The sequence below is a fragment of the Nyctibius grandis genome, chromosome 4 (assembly GCF_013368605.1).
Source record: "Nyctibius grandis isolate bNycGra1 chromosome 4, bNycGra1.pri, whole genome shotgun sequence".
Classification (NCBI taxonomy): domain Eukaryota; kingdom Metazoa; phylum Chordata; class Aves; order Nyctibiiformes; family Nyctibiidae; genus Nyctibius; species Nyctibius grandis.
The window spans coordinates 54,451,858-54,474,601 of NC_090661.1; the positions used below are offsets into that span (position 1 = coordinate 54,451,858).

Below are 22,744 nucleotides of genomic sequence, written 5' to 3' on the forward strand. Positions count from 1 at the left end.
TCTTCTCTATACTGAGTCGTCTCAATTTGTAGGCAAAATAGCCTACAAATATAGCCACCAACAGTGGAACTGCTGACCTCAATTACGGGGCAAGGAAATCTCTTGTCCCTGGATTAAGATAGAAAGTGTGGGATCATTTTTCAGTTCCTTTGTTTACTAAAAGCAGAGCCAAACTTGCTTCATTAGAGTTGCTACAGCAGCAGGAGCAGCAAAAGCAGAGACAGTTCATCTTTGGTCAGATACGTTCCAGCCCCCTGCTTCCCTTCAAGATGTATCTGTTTGAGAAATAGTCCTTGACATTAAGGGGAGCACTGTAGATCAGAAGACAAGATGGGACTAAGCAGCAGGGAGGCATTTTCTGCATCCCTGGTCACCCAGAAGCACTCCAGCCAAGTGAAGATGCAATTCCTTTGTTTTCTGCCTCACAAAGAGCAAGGAAAGGTTTTCTTCCTATTTCTAATATATTATTTGCTATAAGAAACTGAAATCTGATTCTAGAAATAGAAATTCTAGAAATAGAAGCTCATTAAGCTAGGAATCCTTGAGGCAATTATCATCTAATACTATAATTCCACCTGGTCTACCAATATGATGAAAGGGTCTTAAGGGAAGTAGCTCCTTCCACTTTACATGGGCGTGGGTCTCAACCAAGTACTCACATCTTTAGCCTTTTCAGCACAGAGTGGAGGATTTGCCATCCTCTCCCTCAATTCTCATCCCTAGAAGGACAATATTCCATAAACAATATCATACATAGAACACTTGATACATGCTTTTCCCTGTGAAGTGTGATATAATATATCTTAATCTTGGTCAATATGTTTTAAAACTTGTATGCAAAAACATAAGAAGAAACAGCTTGTATCATTCTAATCAAAATGTTCAGAAAAACACATGGACATACAACTACACATAATGACATAGGCATACCAGACTTAAGAGCAACCCAGCCACCCTTTTCTTGTTGGTGCATCCATGCTTTCCAGCCTCTTGCTCCTTTTTCTCCAATTCGTGGTTCTCCCGCTATCCAAAAGGGTTCAAAGAATTCCACCTGTTGTTTTGGCAGGGGAAACCAAACCAAAAACATACAGAAAAATCATTTTTTGCTGCTGTACAGACGCTGTACCTGGGTCAGCTTAGGTTTTCCAGACCCTACAATTGCTTATCTGGGTACAACTTCTGTAGCTAAAGACTTTGTTAGATGCTATTTAAGAATCAGCAGGAACAACTGAGTACTTCAATTATGCCTGTGGCACAGCAGGACTCTCATCAGCTCTTCTCATGAACATAAAGATTGTTTTTAAAAGGTATTAGTCTTTAAAGGAAGCAAGACACTTGTGCCAAATGTCCTATACAAATCCTTTAAGGATAAGGATCCAAAGCCCCCAAGATATGGCTTTCAGAAGCCAAATCTCCCTCCTCCCCACCTTCCATGGGACTATGAAGAACTTGGCTCATGGAATGATAATTCAGACAATCATACACCTATGGTCAAATCAAAATGTTACAGCTGGACATAAATATGACTGGACTGAGGACAAGAGGAAAAGATCAGTAAGGCCTTTGATCTCTCAGGTTTCAGGGTGGTGAAAAACTTTAAGGCACTTTCCAGTGAATCAGATGTCCAGGGTTCTTGTTCTGACTTCGTCACTGCCTGTATGCAATATACCATCTTTAGATTCATCGATTCCTCCCTTGCTTTGTGTATACTTAGCTCTAATGACTGTCTCCTATTATATGCTTCTGCTGTGTACCAAACCTTGGCTTGGACATGTGACTGTTAATACAAGTATTAACAATAAAATTTAGTCTAAGAAAAATCAAGCACCAACATATCAGAAAATGCAGGGCTTACAGCCACTGCAAAATCTAATTCTGCTCCTCATGGATGTAGACTTTGCTCCAAGTGAGAAAGTGAACTGTGAAAACAGTACGAAAACAAGCAATTCAAGATTGAGTCATGATGCTTCTGTAAGAGGGCAGAATGTGTGATCAGCTGTAAATCTGGCATTTTCCTACTTTCAAGAACTGCACTTTCCAATCTAAACACTGTCCGTTTAAACTGAGGTTCCTTTCCATCCTGCTTTCTTAAGAGTTTTTAAACACTACAGATAATCTTGCAGTTTTTCAAATGATTGGAAGTATAACTCGAGCTTTATCTGTGTAACTATGCCAAGTTTCCCATCCTACAAGATAATTATGATTGAACTCTAAACTTTTGGCTCTTTAAGAGGACACCACTATTATTTAAACTACAAGACTGCTCCATTGGTGTGCAACAGCATTAATCTAGAGAGAAAAAAAAATGGAGTCTCAGTAGTGGTTGCTGGGGAAGAAGGGGAGGTAATAAAAGGAAATTCAACTTCTGTTCTCTACAGTAGCCCAGCTGCCTAACTGGTGGCCCTCCCTACCACTCATTAAAAAGGAAGCAGCTCCCAACAATTCAGTGGGATGATGCTACACTGGCAATAGCCCCTTCATTAATTTACTGATTATTATTGGGGTGCACGCCCAACATTCTCCTGAGCCAATCAAGAGAAAAAGTGATTTAGTACTTTAACAGAATAAATCTCATGGGTCAAATAAAAGATGCTTTAAAGCATGAATGTGTTCCTAATGTAGCCATCAAAGAATTACTGAAAACAACAGAAAATGGAGAACCTAAGAAAATGTTTGCAAGAACTGTCTAGAACAGAAAGATTATAGGTTCTATCAGCTTTCTCCATCAACAGTAACAAAACAACAATAGTTTTGGGTAAAAGCAGCAGGGGAAATGCTAACTAGACACAGACTTTGGTCAGCCAGCTGTTTTTTTTCCATCTTCAATTAGTAAAAAAGAAGACATGAAATGACTGGTTATCACACTTCTATTATATACAGTAGAAGCAGCCATTTGGCATGTAGTTCCAGAGGACCTACAAGTATTTCTCCAATGCAAGCATCACCTTGAAGAACCGCAAAGTAAGTTGTGATTCAAAATACTTCCTTATGTCCTTAAAAATTCATCATCATTTTTCTGTTACAGCATTCTCTGTAATGCACAGGGACATACACACATTTAAATGGAAATTGCTACCTGTCCCCTTGTCGGCAGATCTTTTACACTGTCAGGTTTAAAGAAGGTGAAGTCAATCAGAGCCTGAAACAAAGACACTGCTTTCTCAGAATGGCCAGACTGTCTCAGAAAGTGACACTGCTGAATAAATATAGCTGTAAAGTAAAGAAGACAAAATTTTAATATTTCAAATAAATTTTGTTGCAAAGTATCTTATTACAGCCCATAAATATACAAAAGACATACATGAAGGGCTGTAGAGCATAATTGTTTTGGAACAGTATCAAAATCTAAAACACAGGGAATAACTAGCGTAAATGCACGTCAAAAGTGTTGTAGTTCAATTAACTTTAAGACCTCCCACTTTAAATGCACCAAACAGATGACTTTTTATTCATGCCACACATGCACTGTCCTTGTTGATGAATACAAGTTACACGCAATGGTCCTAGCTTCAGTTTATCCAACATCTGCCAGAGTGGGTCACAGCCCTCCTTGAAGATGCTGGGCATTATTACAATTCACACAGTAAGTGAATACAAGAAAAACCCTTTTTGCCTAATTTTTGCATGAGATAGTTACATTGGTAATATGTCGGTAATATACCATTTTCATTCCAACCGTCGTTCCCATTTTCCTTTACAGAGGAACTCTGTTAAGAGAAGTCCAGTCTTTTGGTCAAAGTATTACTGCTTGAAAGTAGAGAAGAGTCCTATCCTTCGCTCTTCAACAAATTATTTCTGTAATCACTGCCATATCCCTACTACACACTGAGCCTCAAGTCTCAGCTTAAAAAGGGAAGCAAAGCCCCAGTTTTTCTATTCATGTATTTGCAACAAGAGTCTTAAATGAAAGAGCTGAAGAAATAACAAGTATAATAAACACCTCTATTACTAGGCAGTTCAAGGACATTTCAGAGATATTCCATCACTCCAAATTACACTGAAGTCTTAACAAAACAGCGGCTGTTCAAAAACCAAATTGCTTTAAATCATAATCTTAACTGGCTTGCAAAAAAAACCCAAAACCCATAAATCAAGACTTAAGTAATTCATTGATAGTTTTGAAAACAGCTCTTCAAAAACGTTTGTTTCTTCACTAAATGCATTGGCTTTGGAGGGTTTTAAACAATCAAAATATTTAAGTGTCTAGATACACACATGTAACAACATAGGTTAGCATCAATTGCTTGTAATGATCATCTTATTTTTTAATACTAAGAAGTGGCAGATCATTTACTCCTTTTACCTGTATTCAGATTTACATAAGATGTGTGCACATAAAAATTTGAATTCAGATAGAATATACAAGCTAGACATTTCGTCCAATTTTCCTGCAAAGTCAATGATTGTTTCTGGTAACAGACTCTGACATTTCTTAAGATATTTAAACAACAAAAAGTATGTTTAAGTATATAATAGAATCTTCCAAAGTATTTTAACCAATTAGGCACTGTGTCCCAACTGACACTGAAAAAGTTGTCCTTTCCTAGCTTCTCAGCTTCAAACAGATGAACTTTGATTAAAATAGTCTGGATGTAGAAAATATCTCATCAGGACTTGCTGCCAAACTGGAGCCAAAAATAAATTACAGCATAAGATTTTCTGCATGATAAAAAAGAAAAAGATACTTGAAGAAATGCAAAGATCAGCATTTTCTTTGTGGTAAAAGCTGAAAACAGCATAAATACCAACTGAATTCAGTCCATGATACTAAGACACTTCTGCAGCTGAACTGACCTAAAAGATAAGGATGTTTCTCCCCAGCTAGTAGGCATAATTTGAAAAACAGGACTCCATTCTCAAATTTTGCTGTGGAAAGGCTTACCTTCATCTGCTTTATATTAACAGTTCCTAGTAAATTTAACATATTACGAATTGTTATCTCTAAATTTAAGTAAAAACTGATCTATAATTTTAATTTAATTTTTACCCACTTTCTTAAATTTCATGTTTTAAAAAAACACCCATTTCCAAGGTGATAGTACCGTTTACTGAATTGAACACTAGATGGCATAGTCCACCACTATTTAAAATTAGCTCTTATACTTTATCGTTAGCAAAGACCAAAGGTCGAAGATACAAGCCTACCATACATCTACACTGCTATTCACGTCATAATTAATTTGTAAAACTCCTTGTATATTTATCTTAATGAACAATTTGGTAATCTTCCTAATAAGTACACTGACAGTTCAAATTCAGCCCATGAATTAGATACCTGAGTCACTAAAAAAAAAAATCTCAGATCAAGAAGTTGGAAATTTCTTCACTCCTATCATTTGAATCCCAAAGGGGAAAAAAAACAAAACAACCACACCAAAAGTCAAAACCCTCAAAGGATTCATAAACAAATCACTATCGTCTTAATCCAGAGCAAGAAGACATTAAGAGTGGAATAGAAACACAAATAAAGTTGAGTTCATTTTCATTTTAACCTATGTATAGACATTGCCAGAAAACAGGTACTTTGAAAAATGTCAGTCAATCTAATATAGTTAACTAGTTAAAGGAACTCCATTAAAAAAACAAAATTTCTCATAGCAGTTGGCAAACAGTATTTAATGAGTCAAATACGTTCTGTGCAGGGAAACAAAACGAAAGAAAAACCTTCCTGTCTGAACAAAACAGATGCTGAATAAAACATTTGTCCTGAGAAATATTCATTGTGATCAGCGCACAAAGTCATTGAAGTGTTGGAAATCAGAGACAGCAGAAGCAATTAGAAGCTATCAGGCAGTACAATATCCTGCCAGCACAGCATTTTTCCTTCACAGCACTTTTTCCAGTGCTTGATCCAAGATGAATCAACCGAAGACCTTAAGAGATCTGAACACCTGAAACTAACTTGTAACCCAGCTTCTCAATCAATAAGTCCAGACTGGATATTGCATAACAGAGAGCATCATTGCTCAAACAGCAGTTACAGGACTTGGATAAAAACAGAGGTTCCTTAGACTATGCCACATATGAAGAAATGTAGACTGCTTCATAATAGTCTCCTCCAGTTTTAAAACAAATTTTAAAAGGAAAAAAAAACCAAACATATTCATGGTGACACTAAAATTTCCCCCCACTCAGAGTATTCATAGATTAATAATTGCAATGACCCCTCAAGGTAGAGAAGCAAAATTGAAATGGGATAGGTTAAATCATTTGGCTCCAAATAAATTTAAAGCCCATGCCAGAACTGAGCATGAACTCGTTTCTTCCCTGGATCCAGTCCAGCATCGTAGCCATCTGACGAATTTTCCTTCCAGTGATAATTATATAATAAATTATAAGTGGTAGATATATTCATACAATAATAAAAAAGGCATGATCACATGGTATTACAGTTTCAAATTCTCCATCTACCAACTGGGATGCTCAAGAAAATTTCACATCAGACTTCCCATGTCCCTTCTCTTTTCTGGATTAAAGTAATCATCTATAAAACTTTTGAACAAGAGATAACTGTTTCTTTCACAAGCCAACCTTTTTTTTTAATAAACATTTTCAAAAGATAAAAGCACATCTCTTGGCTGTTGGCTGCAATTCTCCAGCCTTGACATTTGTACTGTAAACCGCTCAGCACATTAGACTTTACTGGATGTTATATCCACGAACTGTCCTGGGGAAGAAAAGCATCTGCTATATCCATGTTTGGTTAGAATATCTCCTTTAATTCTCAGCTAAGAATTGAGGATGCCAGGTATTATGAAGAGAATAAAAACTTCCTGTAATACACAAGAAACTCTATTCTTACAGAGAATGTAGTCAACTCCTATGAAGACCATTCTGACCATAATATGAAATAGAAAGAACCTTACCTAGCATAGCTTCTTCTGTGCCAGGCAGTAGAGGATGTGATACCATGCTGCCATCCTGTACAGCTGCCAATGTAGTCAAGCATTTTCCATAAAGACTATTGATTTTTGAAACAGAAAAGGTAGTGAACTGACTTTGACAGAACAGGAGATATTTCTTCCACAGCTCCGGATTATTGGGATGTAAGAAAATGAGCTTCTGCCATTCTTTGATCAAAGCCGGTGGTTCCCAGAATTCTGTGCAAATCTTCAGCCTGGCGAGCTTCAGATCAACATTACTTGGATTGCTTTCAATTGCCCTCTCTAAAATAGCCAGTTTTTTTTCTAAAATTAACTTCAGTGATTTTCTTCTTACTTCCTGCTCTCCCTTACCGGCATAAGGGCTAGGTCCTCTCATTAATTCATCCTTAAAACAAAAAGAAAAATCATTACAACATTAGGAAGTATCAATCACTAGAATCACGAGAAGAATGCCGACATTTGTGAAGATGAATTAACAGCTCATTCTTCACCAATAGAAGACATACAGTCCTAAACAAATGAAAGTACAATATAACATCCATGTATTCATTACTTTTTATAAAGTAACCAGGTCTGTCAGAACACATACCTGAAAAGAAACAAATTCCATCCAAGCATTAATATCTCTTGGGTTTTCTCTGACTTTCTTGTTATGTTCTTCCACTTTTGTCATTAGGATGGAGTTAATGTTTATCCCAGGCTCTTCAATTGTTTGCTTAGTATTTACAGGCTCATGGTCTGCACTCTTGCACCCTTTTCCTTGTAGCCACACTGTAGTTGATGGATCATAAATCCCAAGAGGATTTACCTCCGTTGTGTCAGAAGGATCATCAGCTTCCATTTGGAGAACTGGTATAAAAGCAGTTGGGTCAGATGAAGAACTTTTACTGCAAACAGGAATCCCATTTGTGTTCAGCATCTTCACATTGCTCTTTGTGAAGTAGCGCTCAGGTTGCCTCTGTAATTGCTTTCTTTTTGATGTAGAACTGTCCCAAGTTATACACTGTTTCTTTACATCTATGCCAAGACAGGACTCTCCTCTCCTTTTATATCTTAGAAGGAAAAATACAATTAAACATCTTCTAAACTACACATTAAAAAAAGATACCTCCTTTTTGGAAGAAAGCATGGAAGAAGTACTTTAATTCAAATTGACCCAAATAATGTATGCATAGACCTTCAAAAGTGTAAGAACTTGGTAATTTTCTCCTTATTTAAGACTTCAATTTATATATTTTTTCAGTGCCATCACAACTTCTATTATCATACTAAGCTTCCTCAGAGTTCCAACACTATCTGTCATACTCGGCAGAAGAAAAATTTTTTTCCTCCTACCATTTTAAGCCATGCAGACAAAACTTGGAGAAAGAACTACAGACAGCATTATTTGAGGCTATTTAGATTAGATTATTTTAAATTGAAAAATCAGACACCAGTAATTCAGTCTGGTAATATCTTTCTGTATCCCTAAGCTTCTATCCGTTTTATATGCCAGGAAGTGGGGCGGGGGCGGTGGAGAGAAAAGAGAGACCAGGTTCATAAAGGCCACAATAATCCCATGGAATATGAAAGGAAAATATCATCTTAAAATATTACCAAGAATGTAATTTCAGTGGCAGACACAGTGACGTGCAATGCAAAAATAACATTTTTCATCTCTAGCAACAGCTGACAATCCAAAGGTGGCAGAAAATTGGAATGGATTATAAACAGGCAATTTTACTGCAAAGGTACACACACTACAAAAGTAAAACCCATAAATCCTCCGTCCTTCACAAATAATTACTTTTTATATATAGTAAACAATTTTCCTTGAGAACATCAAGAGTAAGGGTACATACATAATGCATGAGCCCAGTGTAGGCTCCTTTAGATGGGCTTCTCCATTAATGCAGGGAAATGTTCTGAAGGGTTATCACAGTACCAGTAACCTACTAAAGGATGTTGAATAACACAATTTCATCTACAGTCATTTGAAACATAGCAATGCATAAGATAGATATCCTTTGGTACAACGTCTGGGTGATCTAACACAGAATCTGTTTGCTAAGAAAGTACCTCTACCTTTTTTTTTTTGAAAGGATATCAAACTACTTGCCAAATCTACTATGAAATAATCAGTACTTTCATTTCCCTTTCAGATGCAGAAACAGAACAACAGAGATCAAAAGGAGCACTTGCCCAAAGATGATCTGTAACAGAACCTGGGATTTCTGACCTCAAACCATGCTTTTGCATCTTCCCCATGCTGCCACCTCCAGATGGCAGTTCTGCAAGTTCACATGCCTTCAGACTACTACACAGAGAATGTTTTTAGAAAAAAATTAAAATCATGCACTTTATTCCCATTATTTCATGGCATCTTTTGCCTTTTAAAATATTTCTGCCCAATGCAAAGTCAAATTTTGAAATAAATCATTCAGTTATCTTATTTTCTCATCTTCTACATAAAAATTTCACAGCCAGACTCAAGTTAATGTATCTTGAGATAGTGACTCTGTGATAGTTTGAATACCAATAGAAACCAATGTATTGTACCTTGCTATGTCCCCTCGATAGAGGGATTTGTAGGCCCAGTTTGCAGGGTCTGGTTTCTTGTCTATTCTGAAGGTTTCTGCTGTGAAAGCCTGGATATCATCAAGCCAAACAAAGCGATTGCTGATAAGATTTGATGTTTTCTTATCTAGACTGAAGAAAAGGAGAAATATATTCTAAACATTGGTGAATATATTCAGCATTTACAAAACCCAGGAAACATTGCATTTCTGTAGTTCATAATTTAATTTACTCAAAGTCATGGTACGTGATTCATCATTGTAAAGTCAGTCACACACTGGGAAAGAAACAACTAGGAAAACACTAACAGTACCATCAAAACAAAACACACTCCTTGCCCTTCCAAAAACTGGCTTTAGGATTGTGAAAGGTAATAATCAGATTTAACCAGCTAATTGTTTGGTAAACTATAATCTAAAAGCCATATATTACTACTTTTAAAATTTACTTTTATCTTTCTTAATTGTAGCATCTTACTAAAAGAGGATAATCTGTAAGAGGTTTATGTTGATTAGCTGTAATTACACCTGTGCATTTGATAAAATAGTGTGCAAAGTGCTTTATGGATTACAGTTATACAAATGAACTTAAGTGGAAATTGCCACCTGCCTCCAAACTGAACTTCCAATCTGAATTCATGTTACAAATACGTAACTTAGTAAATGAGTTTTATAGTCTTGAGAAGCTTTCTAAAATTTCACAAGACCTATTGCATTTAGAGCAATTTTGTGGTTTGGGTTTCAAAAACAGTCTCCTGAAAACTCAACATTCTCTCAGCATCAACAATTTATGGAAAGAAGTGAAACTAGACACCCTGAAAAAAGTTCAACCCTTTCATTTTGGCAAAGCACTGGCTGGCTGGCCCAGTCTAGCAAAGAGTCTTCATACGGGAGGTGGTGAGGGTGGCTACAGGCAGTAGACAACTCCTCCGGTATCACTGCTATTCTTCCACAGGGAAACAATGTTAAGAGCCATTGGCATAGACACATGCCCACAAGCCTACGCTCTCAGCTCCTGGTAAATCTGTCTTGGGAAAAGTAGTAAATTGGGGGAAAGTCAAAGACTGCCTGGACTACACCCAGCTGTAACAACAATTCCTCAATGTCACCAGATCCTCACTCTGTCCCCAGAAGCAGCTGCAGTGCTGTGAATTAGAGCCAGAGCTGCTGATGCTAAAGAAAAAACAGGAACTAGGGAATGAAAAAGAGGCAAAAAGGCTGCTCAAACTAGCAAACATGAGGAGAAACAGGGAAAGGTGACTTACACAGCCAGTCAGATCGGGCCACTTTGAATGAAATGATTAAAAAACAACAGACTGAGAAAAGCACAGCAAGGTATGCCAAACCTGAATACTCAGTGTGTTCACAGAACCTCTTTTACTGCTCAAAGATCATGCTAGTCACTAAATACCTATTTTCTTGTTCCATATAAAAATGACACCTCCACTAATTACACAGTACTTTAGAGCTCCTGGAATTAACAAAAAAGATCTAGCAAGATAATTTCAATTGTTCAAATACCTATCTAGATATACCATGAGCAAGAAGTATGAAGCACACAGCACAGAGCAATAAATGGCTAGACATAAAAGAAATGTTAAATCATACAACAAACTTTGTCTTAATATATTAAAAAAAGGCAATGTTAACTCTGTGAGGAGGAAGTTCTGTCACAAGGCAAACACAGCTGTATGTTAAGACTTTTGCACTAATCAAGAATAACGTTTAATGCAAGCCCTCTTCCATTGATCTTAAAGATCCATGAAAGGAAATAAGATGCTTACAAAAACTCAACATAAACCTCTATGTGCCTTTAAAAATACACTTCATTACTGCCATACCATGCTTTGTTCTGCAGAACAGTGCTTCACAGAATATTTTAGTCACATTTTTTCAGATATGGTTAAGCAAGTGCTTCTAATTCTACTGTCATTGCTTCGAATGCAAGTTTAGTCATACATAGCTTAGAGAAAATTACCCAGTGGCAAGAATTTAATTCGTAAAGTTGAAGAGACAAGTACAAGAACACAATGAATTTACATCTTGCATAGTATTAGTAAATACATACTTAGCTGCTGCTTCCTTTTCATGGTTTCTGCCACTTCTTGTGGCTTTGTCCTTGATGTGCTTAGTGTCCAGGTCTGATTCACTGCTACTGGAGTCCCCTTTGGCTTTCTTTTTTGTCTTCTTATAGTGGGGATGCTTTTTCTTTTTCGTTTTCTTACTTGACTGTTTCAGGCTCTCATCTGTATCACTTTCCCCTGACAACTCTGATCTTGAAGTAGTCCTGCTTAGAAACAAGTATATATATGTATTTATATACATCTATATATCCAGGTAGTAAAACTGAAAAGAAATATCACCGTAAGAAAGTTCAGAATCATTTTACCCTTTACCTTTATTCTCCCTGTATTTTTGGAGAATAGAGTTAGCAGCAACACATAAAATGAAAGTTATATAAGTTTGCATGAAATAACAACTATATTTTTTCAGCTGCTGGAATTACTGACAATCAGTCTTAAATTTTCAATTGCCAAAGGCATTTTGATGTGTGTTCTGTATAAATATCCATTTGTTATCATCACCAAATTAAAGAAGATGACTTAGCTGATAAAATTTCTTAACTTTGCTAAGACAACTTAGGTCAAGCCAAAAGGATGAGAAATCTTTCAGGCTGACCTGCAAAAGAAAAAAGTCTGCACTTTTTTCCTTGTTTCTTTATGATTTACATAAGGAATGTCAAAAAAATACTTTTAAAATTACTTCCATATTAGAAATTCAAATCTCGCCTCTCGAACAATTTTTGATGACTACTGAATTAATGTTATCATATAATATAATGTAATAACAAACACTACATGCAACAGACAACTGACTTACTGAGAGATCAGACAGATAATTTTGACAAAACACACGTATGTGATTGTACATACTACATACACCCCCATGCTTAATGGCCAACTGAAATAATGGAGGTATTCTCTAACCCTTAATTAAAGCACAAGCTCTTTTTAAACAGTTTTCTGGAATCTTTCAATAAAAGAAAGGAGTGACAAGTCTCAGTATTCCTAATATGCCAATAAAAGAAAATGCAGTGTTTCAGAAGCAAGGCGCCTCAGAAAATAATCTTACACTATTTATTTAAGGGCACTAAGTCAAAAGAAGCTATGGGAGAACCATCAGCAGGCCCTTAAAACAAACACACACACACACACACACACACACTCTCCCCCAAACCAAAAAACAACCAACTATGTTGGAGTAACTAGTTTTTATTGAACTGAGAATGTATCCTAGTAATAGGCAAAAAGATCAAACATTTCTCAGTACGCTATTTTTTTGACAAATTCTTTTTCAAAGATTAATGACATACGGTGGGTTTACTATGTCATTCTATCTGAATGGTAATTCGTAAATTCCTTAGTTTTATGACACTGAAGTCCTGAAAAGATTTGAAGACACATAAGTAGAATATATGACTGATAAACAGAACAGTGATTGCATTTCAATCACACAATACATGTAAATAGTATACAAAAGTATACAAAAATACGTGTGCAGCTGTGATTGTTACTACAAAGACATTCTCTGTCATGACCACCAACAGTCATCGCAAACACAGGAGCTTGTATCAAATTAAAAGTGACTACATTTTTGAACTTGGCAACTGCAACTTGATTCTATTAATTATTAAGTGTTAGTTATAGTGTAGACATGCCAAGTATAGCAACTATTCTAATGAAGGTATTAAAACTAGTTCTTCAGCAAACGTGGCTGCTTAAAGCTCAATTTTGTAAAGGAATGTAGTCAATCACATCAATGATCAGCATGTTCTACACAGCTGCACAACTAGATACATGTAATATTTCATTAATTCACATCTTCAACTAGTTTTTAAAAAGTAAAAAACGCAACTGTGAAATGGCTGATTGAACTGGTTTTCACAGATAAATCACAAAGACGATGCTTAACCTTTACATTATTTCAAGGGTCACTTAGGGCATTCAAAAGCTAATGAAGAATCCATGACACTCAGTTCCCTTCCCATTCCGAAATAACGGATTAAATGCAGCTGTGAGAAAAAGAAAATGGGAATGTAATTGCATTAAGTGTAATTTCTCATTATCTTAAGTAAAGGACATGGAAGCATTATTCATACTTTTATATATGACTCAGTTCAGGCCTTTTTAAATACTGAACAGGGGAATGAAAAGCTGCCCTAAAAGCTCCTGATTTTGGTCTCACATAACAAAAGATAAGCAGGACACAAGACAGAGGCTATTGTAGAAGATACTGAAGTATATTCTACCTTATTAGTGGTGATTTTTCAGGGACAAGATTTGCAACTTCTGTAGTGCGCTGATGCAGTAACAGGGCATCTTCCGTAGAGAAGCTGGGGTTACTAAGCCAGTCCAACTCTGCAGGTAAAGAAAAGTGTGAGATCAACACAGATTATCTTGCTGTGCTTTTTGAAGTTGGGAGTTAATCCAGTGAGCAGACAGCTAAATTCGCAGCAAATGTCACTAAGTCATGTGTAATAATTGAGCATATCAGAAGGCAGTCCATGAAATTTCCATTTAGCAGAACACTAGGTTTTAATGAGGTAAAATATTTAGTAACTGGAATCTTCCCCCGACATCAATGTAAGCTTTAAAAACCCCACTACATCATAATACTTTAAAGTTCATACTGAAAGCAGATAATACCTTTTATACACTGCTTATACACTTTTTTTAAAAAAATCTGTCCAATATTAATTTTTACCATGTAAAATTTCTAGCTATATATTTATACATTGTATAAATGTGTTATACATGCATAATTATATAAGATCTTGTATCTTCATACATTTTATAATTATTATGTACATTATGTAATATAGATATTTACATATTTGACTTTAAAGAGTAAAATTGAAAAAATTACAGAAGGACATAGTTAGCTGAAAGGTGTAGTTAATGAATGTAATACAACTTACGCAAACTTACAAAAATGTACTTTACTCACTGTATGGAAAATATTTTTAACGCTATTTCATTGCTAGAGACACCCACTACTTATAAGAATACTCAAGTGTTTCATACAAGGTCAAAACATGTCACTGGATTCCCTGTTCTCTAACCACCGAAACCATCAGACTTTTAAATAGTGTGAAAAAAGGCTAATTGATGCTCATTTTGACATATTAGTCTGTATTAAGTATTCTGCATCTAGACCTCAGCCATTTCAGTCATTGGATAAGATCAGATACTGACAGGATGCGGAGGGGGAAATTTTTATAATTTTTCTGATATTAACACTTCTATAACAATTTTCATAGAGATTTCATTTCTAGAATTCTTTTAAGTATGTGAAATTTTCTAACATATTAAACAACAAACGTTATTTCACATAAGCACAGAATTTAACATGAGCCTCTCTGGTGCCAGACCACGGGAGATAACAAAATGAACAAATCTGGTCTCCCTGCCTGTTCTCCATGCTTTTTACGACCATTTTTGCCTCAGTGTTCTCCCTGTCACACTGTTGTCTTTGTGCTTTTGACTACACTGATCTCTAATCCTTAAATAGCATGAACTCATTGTCTGCCAAGCCATATATCTCTCCTCCTTCTAAAGTATTTCTTTCAGAAATAGCTCTTCATACCAAAATTCTTTCTTCCATCTCATGTCCCTGAACTGTTAGCCACAAAAGGATTTCAAATGGAGCAGGCTGCAAAACAGTTTGTTAACCTAAGTTAAATTCATCAAGAAGTACATAAAATCAAGCAAAGCTCCAGTTCGCGTTTCCCAAGTGACTGCCCCTGCTACCAAAGGCCCTGTGGGGATGGCCACCTTCCCTAGTATGTCTTGAACCTCCACCTCTGTGCAAAGGAGAACCCACAACTCATGGCACCTCGCTTAGTAGATGAGGGCAGGGCTGTGGATGTAGTCTACCTAGACTTCAGTAAGGCATTCGACACTGTCTCCCGCAGCATCCTCCTAGACAAACTGGCTGCCCGGGGCTTGGATGGGTGGACTCTTCAATGGGCTAAAAACTGGTTGGATGGCTGAGCCCAGAGAGTGGTGGTGAATGGGGCAAAGTCCAACTGGCGGCCGGTCACTAGCGGTGTTCCCCAGGGCTCAGTTCTGGGGCCGGTGATGTTCAATATCTTTATAGATGATCTAGACGTAGGGATTCAGTGCACCCTCAGTAAATTTGCAGATGACACCAAGCTGGGTGGGAGTGTCGATCTGCTGGAGGGTAGGAAGGCCCTACAGAGGGATCTGGACAGGTTAGATAGATGGGCCGAGACCAACGGCATGAGGTTCAACAAGAACAAGTGCCGGGTCTTACACTTCGGCCACAACAACCCCATGCAGCGCTACAGGCTGGGGGAAGAGTGGTTAGAAAGCAGCCTGGGGGAAAGAGACCTGGGGGTGCTGATCGACAGCCAGCTAAACATGAGCCAGCAGTGTGCCCAGGTGGCCAAGAAGGCCAATGGCATCCTGGCCTCTATTAGGAATAGTGTAGCCAGCCGGTCTAGGGAAGTGATCGTCCCTCTGTACTCGGCACTGGTGAGGCCGCATCTTGAGTACTGTGCCCAGTTCTGGGCCCCGCACTTCAAGAAAGATGTTGAGGTGTTGGAGCGAGTCCAGAGGAGGGCGACCAAGCTGGTGAAGGGTCTGGAGAGTCTGACCTACAAGGAACGGCTGAGAGAGCTGGGGTTGTTTAGCCTGGAGAAGAGGAGGCTCAGAGGTGACCTTATTGCAGTCTACAACTACCTGAAGGGAGGTTGTAGTGAAGTGGGAGTTGGCCTCTTCTCCCAGGCAACTAGCGATAGGACAAGAGGACACAGCCTCAAGCTTCGCCGGGGAGGTTCAGGTTGGACGTTAGGAAGCATTTCTTTTCAGAAAGGGTTATTAGACATTGGAATGGGCTGCCCAGGGAGGTGGTGGAGTCACCATCTCTGGATGTGTTTAAGAAAAGACTGGACATGGCACTTAGTGCCATGGTCTAGTTGACAGGGTGGTGTCAGGGCAACGGTTGGACTCAATGATCCCTGAGGTCTCTTCCAACCTGGTTGATTCTGTGATTCTGTGACCAAAACACACTTCCCACGAGCACCCCAACCAATACGCTGCAGAACACTGCCAGGCACCATTCCCCAGCTCACCAAAATGTTGTATGTAGCCCTAAAAATAAAAATATATATGTATGTTATTGTGACCTTCTGCCTGGCAATCAGATTCACCAAACCTAAGGCAAATACACTACCCTACATTGCTGTAAATCAACATGAGATATTTTTTTTCCCTTCTAGGAAAATACTTAAGATATATTAATGTAAAATTAGAATTAAAATGGAAATCTTAAAACTGCACTCCTTACTTGCCTATTTAAAATGTGATAAAAATCTACTATTTAATTTAAATTAATCCACCCTGGCACAAACGCCTTCATTTTAAGTATGTGTCTATGATTCTAAAACTGTAAATCTACCACAAAGCATTCTTCCAAAACCTTTCGTGAGCTTAAAGGAGAAAGATTTATGCTGGATAATATCCAAGCAACATTTCACTCGCCTATCAAAATAATTATTCCCCCTGCTGGGGAATAAAGCATTATGCAACAATAAGTTAATTTCTTATTACGATCCTGTAATAGATGTATTAAGAACAAACCTAAAATCAGAATGACTTCTTAGAAGAATTGTATCTAGTATTTTCCATGAAATACCAAAATGTTTCTCAAGGATAATTCTGTAACCATTATATATTTAAAACACACAGGAGTTAAATGAATTCACACACCTGATAACTGCGTAATCAAACTGGAGTTAATAATTCAATATATGTCACACAGTATACGAAGAGCCACTATATACTTGAGATTTTTGAAGTATATTTATTAAATGTGATACTGATTTTTAAAATTATTATCTTCCTTATAATCAATTATTTCTGCTCATTTTGGTAATGAAGATGAGGTGTAAAGGAACACAGAAGCAAACTGAAACCCTACAATGTTTTTCCGCTGGTCACACTCTGGTCTTCCTTAAACACAGACAAATTCAGAGAAAGTACAACGGTCCAGATCAACCGTATAAACTTCCCTGAGGCATAAAACACACTTTAAAGAGAAGAGGCTACACCTGAACTGGCAGAAGATTAGAAAGCAGTTATCTTTATATTTGTCTGTTTAAAAGGCTGTTCTAAGACCAGAACCACATTCTTAAATAAAGAGAGAGTTGGCAAAATTGTCATTTCCCTCCTCCTCCCAGCAAATGAATCCTGCAGCTCTCAAAAGGATGAAGCCAGGATTTCTGAGTTGTGTCCTCCATCCTTTACACTCCCGACCACTGCCACAGCTTCAGGAATTATCTGGGTTCTCTAGACCCTTCTACAGTACTTTGCCACATCCCTTAATTATTGGCTGGGCAAAAGGTAGCCTGCGCTGTGTCAGATTGTGATCTCCAAAGATGTTTATTAGTTGGCTAACGTACATACGCTCACTGCCAAGCCCACCTACCCTAGTAACAGTTCAATTCACGTTACAGCCTCTCTCTCAGCAGTGGCACTTAATCTGGATGTATCCTTTCTAAGCAAACGTAGATTTTCACAGACCTCCTCTACTTTTGCCATTTCTCTCTCCCACCACAACAAATTTGACTGAAAAGGTTAAAACTCCTGAGGAGGAAGAGAGAGATACTGAGGAAGTATGAGACAGATGCATAGCAAGCATGCCTGAGATTCATTTCCATAAGGCATTTGCCTTAAGTATAACAAAATAATGTCTATTACTGCCATTAACTATTAGAAACGAACTTCCAAGATGTCATTTTGACTTAACCTTACCTGAAAGTATCTGTTATTCCCTTAGAGATGTGAAGTCACTCACTAACTTGGTGCAATATGATTACAAAAGTGAGCACAAGGAGAATAAGGTTTACTTTTTACATTATTAAACTATTGTTTTAGCGCCTCCGAGGAAAACACACCTTGAGAAATGGAGCCACAAACATTAATCCCCTGACTGTGCCTGTAGCTTGGTTCTACCTGAGCGGGTAAGATCAAATTGCATTTTTAAAACATCGAAGAATCACACTGCAAGAACCAGTCCCTGTAGCACAGCCAATATGCCTCTGTGAACACACCAGGGAAATGTTTAGAATTCTCGAACTACAGTGTTTTCTGAACAATTTAATCAAACTGACCTAATACTCTGGAAAGAACTGAACAATTTTTTCCATTACACAACATGTAAGTCCAAACCTCCTTGTAAATAATCTCCAGTGAATCAGTTAGCTGGATACAAACATTTCAAACATCAAAATGCATTCCAGACTTTAAAATTCTACCTTTTCATTTTTTTTTGCTTTTTTTTTGGTCAGGTGCCTAAAAAGTTTATCATTTTCACAGACCAGATTTACATTCTTAAAGAACATAAAGAATAAAAGATATAAAAGACTTCTTTTGTGATAACATGCATGTACTTCTTATTGTCCTACTCTACCATCCACATCCATGAGCACAACAGCAGAAGCAATCCAATGGCATTCTTTTTATACCTTCTCAAGTAAAAGAAAAATTAAAAATTTACAGTGCATGTCTACAGAGACAATTTTTAAGAGTTATGCAAAGCCTTTTGTTGCCTCTCAGAATCCTGAAAATCTGCTTTCAGCAAAAATCACTGCATTGTCTTACCTACAGAATAGCTCAGACTGTGAATCATGCTGTGCATAATGCTTACTACTGTGAATAGGGTTAATTATTACCACTGCTCTGTTCAGTACAGCTACTGATAAATTTGTAATTTATCTTCTACCAAAAACTAATTAAGCTTGACAACATAACTCTAAGAAACCATATACTAAATTACTTTGCACTCTAGAGGCTGCTGCAAGTCAGCAATCTAGCAGGATAGGAAGAGTGTACAGCAATACTTTAGTTTCAGGCAGCACTTACACTTATAAATGGTTTAGGAAGGTTTGTAAGAGTATGAGACAGAGGTGGTCGGAGGAATGAAACATGGCCAGCATATTTACATTATTACCTCAACTTTTACAATAACATTATGAAACAGTCCTAAATGATGGCAAAAGACACCTCAGTTTTGCATATCATGTTGAATACAACATACCCTATGATCTCTGTATTATGATGGACTTTGGCTTCACATCAGCCCTGAGGAGTCATCTATCAGAGAGATACCAAAGTTGCCTGTCAAGTTCTCAAGTTCTCACAAGCTGAACGTGTGAAATTTGATATAGGCCACCATAAATGTGGTTCTGAGTTAATACTTAATTTTTATAACTTATACTAAAATGTGCTCGTTAAAAACAAAGTACAACATTGGCTAAAACATAAAACAAATTTTGTTCCTTAAAGTTTTGTCAGTAATTCTTATACGAAAAACTTCCAGTAGACCAAAACATAACTCTCAAACAGTGAGAGTTGTTAAGAACTCTCAAACAGTGCTAATAACAAATCTAGATCCCAAAGTCAGTCTTAACATCTTTTTCTGTGTAATTTGATCTTCCAGACAGGTGGTCTGCAGTGACACAGACTATGCATAACAAACCTAAAGGCTAAATTCCCAGAGTTTTAAAATATAAGCAAGGTCTTACTACTAGAGAATTTTACTGTACCTCTGCCTGGCAGAGCAGCTCTTCTCTTCCTAGAAGCTATAATTCAGGATCTTACTACATCCACTATCCCCTGCACCAAGTGTAATTACCAGAAAGGCTCCTGAATGTGGCTATAACACCTCTGTACTGGCAGACTGAGTATTGACAGCTGCAATGCCATCAGGGGTAACGCAAGAACTGGTTAGAACAAGAAGCTAAACCCCAGCCTGTATCGCTCAAAGCTTCAAAGTCACCATATCTGACTGGATCAAATACACAAGAAATTTAGCCTAGGTAAAACAATTCTCTTTAAGAGTTTCCCCTTGCTGTGGTGTCTCGAGAATTGGCAGACTCTAAGGGTGGTGGGAAGTGGCCAAGCAAAACGCATAGTTCAAAACATCTCCCTAGTAGAATTAATAAATGTTGTGCATACTTCAGAGTTTGGCAATACCCGATACAGGGTTCTTTACTCATGTAATAGAAGTGTAACTTGTTAGCAACCATGACAGTCAAAATGATAAACTGAATCACAATCTCACTCATGACCTTCCAAAAAAAATACCCTTTGCAAACTAAAATTTGGTTCTGGCTTAATAAGCAAAGAAATGAGAAAACACTTTTTAAGTTATCCAAGGCTAGCGGGAAGAAAAAAACCCCTCGTTTTCTGCATAAAGCAAACCTTCACCACCACACACACAAAGTTAAGATACACTCCTCAAAGATGAGTATTTGTACAGCCATGCCTCCAGCATCTACCAGCAGATAGCTGGAAGCAAATCTGAACACACCTGTGAACCCGCCAAGAAGCCAGCAACACTTTTATGGGAACGTCCCTATTTCGGGTTCTCCCCAAGGTTACCTCACGCAAACTAACTTTGCTCTTAAGTACGGTAACTTTATTCAACCCGGCAGCGACCCGCGTGGCGCAGAGCACGCCTGTGCACGGCTCGTACTGCGCACAGCCGGGAGGAGCCCGGGCTGCGGGGCTCACCCCGCTCCGAACAGCGGTGACAGAGCGCTCCGCAGCGGGACTGCCCGGGTGGGCGGGCGCCTCTGCCGCGCTCCCCGGCCTCCAGAGGCCTTGAGCACAAATCGCCGCCGCCGGGATCCTGGGCACCAGCGGCAGCACCGCCCACGCCGCGACTCCATGGCGGGGGCGGAGCGCGCCCCGTCCGCAACGCACGGGCAGGCCGGGCTTCCCCTTCGGAAGGCGGGCGGGCTGGCGGCCGGAGCAGGCCCGATGGGGTACGCGGAAGGGCCGGCACGGTGTAAAAGGCTCCCTGTGAAGGCGACTGGAAGCGGAAAGGCTTCCCGAGGGGCGGCCCGCGGAGGGCTGTTGGGGGAATGAGGGTTTTCTCGGGACTTTACCTTTTCTGGAGCCCTCGCTGCTGCCGGCTGGGGGCTCCCCGGGCTCGGCGGCACCGGCAAAAGCCGGGAACAGGGCCATGTCTCAGCTTACCGCCACTACTCTGCCCGAACTGCCCCGCGGAGCGGCGAGGCAAGATGGCGCCGCGGCGCCGAGCACACTGGGAGATGTAGTCCGTCCGCCCGACCGCCTCAAATGGCGGCGAGGCCAGGTGAGCGCTGAGGGAGGAGAGGCTTAGGGCTGATGCGGGCGTCCCCCCTTCTCCAGGCCTCCGCGTATCTTGCGCCTTCTGCCGCCGTCACGAAGGAGACTGGAGGAGGGAAGAGGCCGGAATGGGGTTTCCTTTCCTTCCCCACCACGTTTTCTTCCTCATGGGATTTACTGGGAGGGAACACCCTGAGCAGCATCTCCTTGAGACTGGAACGCTCAGCTGTGTAAAGGGGAACGTTGTAGGAAGCCATGCTTCCTTCCTCTGAGTATCCACTGTATGTTTGAAGGCCCAGCCAGCCTGTCTCAAACACCAGTAGCGAGGGCTTAGGGAAGAAATAACCTCCTGCCGTCAGTGAGTCCTTTATAAGCCTCCTGACCAGGGAGTCACCCATCATGTTTAACAGTATCCATGAGGCTGCTCTCCACAAAGGAACTCCAAAAAAAATTTGTTATGCTTTTACACTTTGCGCCTTCTTGGGCAAGATGTTCTACTTTTTAATTACATGTTGTCTGAAACAGTATTTCCTTTTTGTCTCAAGCCCAGTGCCCAAGTCTTGCATTGTGAGGAAAAAATAAGCATCCTTATTCACTTTCTTTGCAAAATTTTATGCGCTGTTAAGATATTTCACTTAAGTATTCTCCTTTCTGGACTGAAAAGTCTGCCTTTTTTCTTCGTATATTAAAGCCACTCCATAATGTTCTCCTTGTTGAATGATTTAGTTTTTCTGACTCCTACAGTAATACTACTGCACAACCAGAATTTCATGTAGTGATGAAGCTATAGGTGTACAATGGGTTTAGGGATTACATGGAATTATAATGACTGGTTGGTTTTCTGCTCCTTTCCCAATACCTTCTGATCATTCTGTTTGCCTTTTGGCCTCTCCTGAGCTACGATGTTTCTTAAGAGCCCATGCCTGAGTGGCAAAAGATAATGAGTAACTATTGTGTATGGATGTTAGGATTAGCTTCCCTATACACGCCGCTTCACACTTACCGAGATGATTTTTTTTGGTCATTTTATAATTTATTTTTTAAATACTTCAGCAGCCTTTCTCAGTCAGCTTTCCAGTTGATTATCCTGAATACTTTTGCACCATCTGCAGATTTTGTCAACTCT

General features: G+C 38.8%; 1 protein-coding gene across 1 annotated transcript in view; it reads right to left on the bottom strand.

Moving 5' to 3' along the window:
- Positions 1-21,508, bottom strand: part of NRDE2 (NRDE-2, necessary for RNA interference, domain containing) — a 35,775-nt gene extending 14,267 nt beyond the window's left edge. Inside the window, 8 exon segments of the mRNA XM_068398712.1 lie at positions 931-1,051; positions 3,077-3,210; positions 6,867-7,269; positions 7,474-7,936; positions 9,423-9,572; positions 11,508-11,726; positions 13,749-13,857; positions 21,417-21,508. Of these exon segments, the coding sequence (XP_068254813.1) occupies positions 931-1,051; positions 3,077-3,210; positions 6,867-7,269; positions 7,474-7,936; positions 9,423-9,572; positions 11,508-11,726; positions 13,749-13,857; positions 21,417-21,495 (1,678 nt within the window). The 5' untranslated portion in view covers positions 21,496-21,508.
- Positions 21,509-22,744: the final 1,236 nt, after the last annotated feature.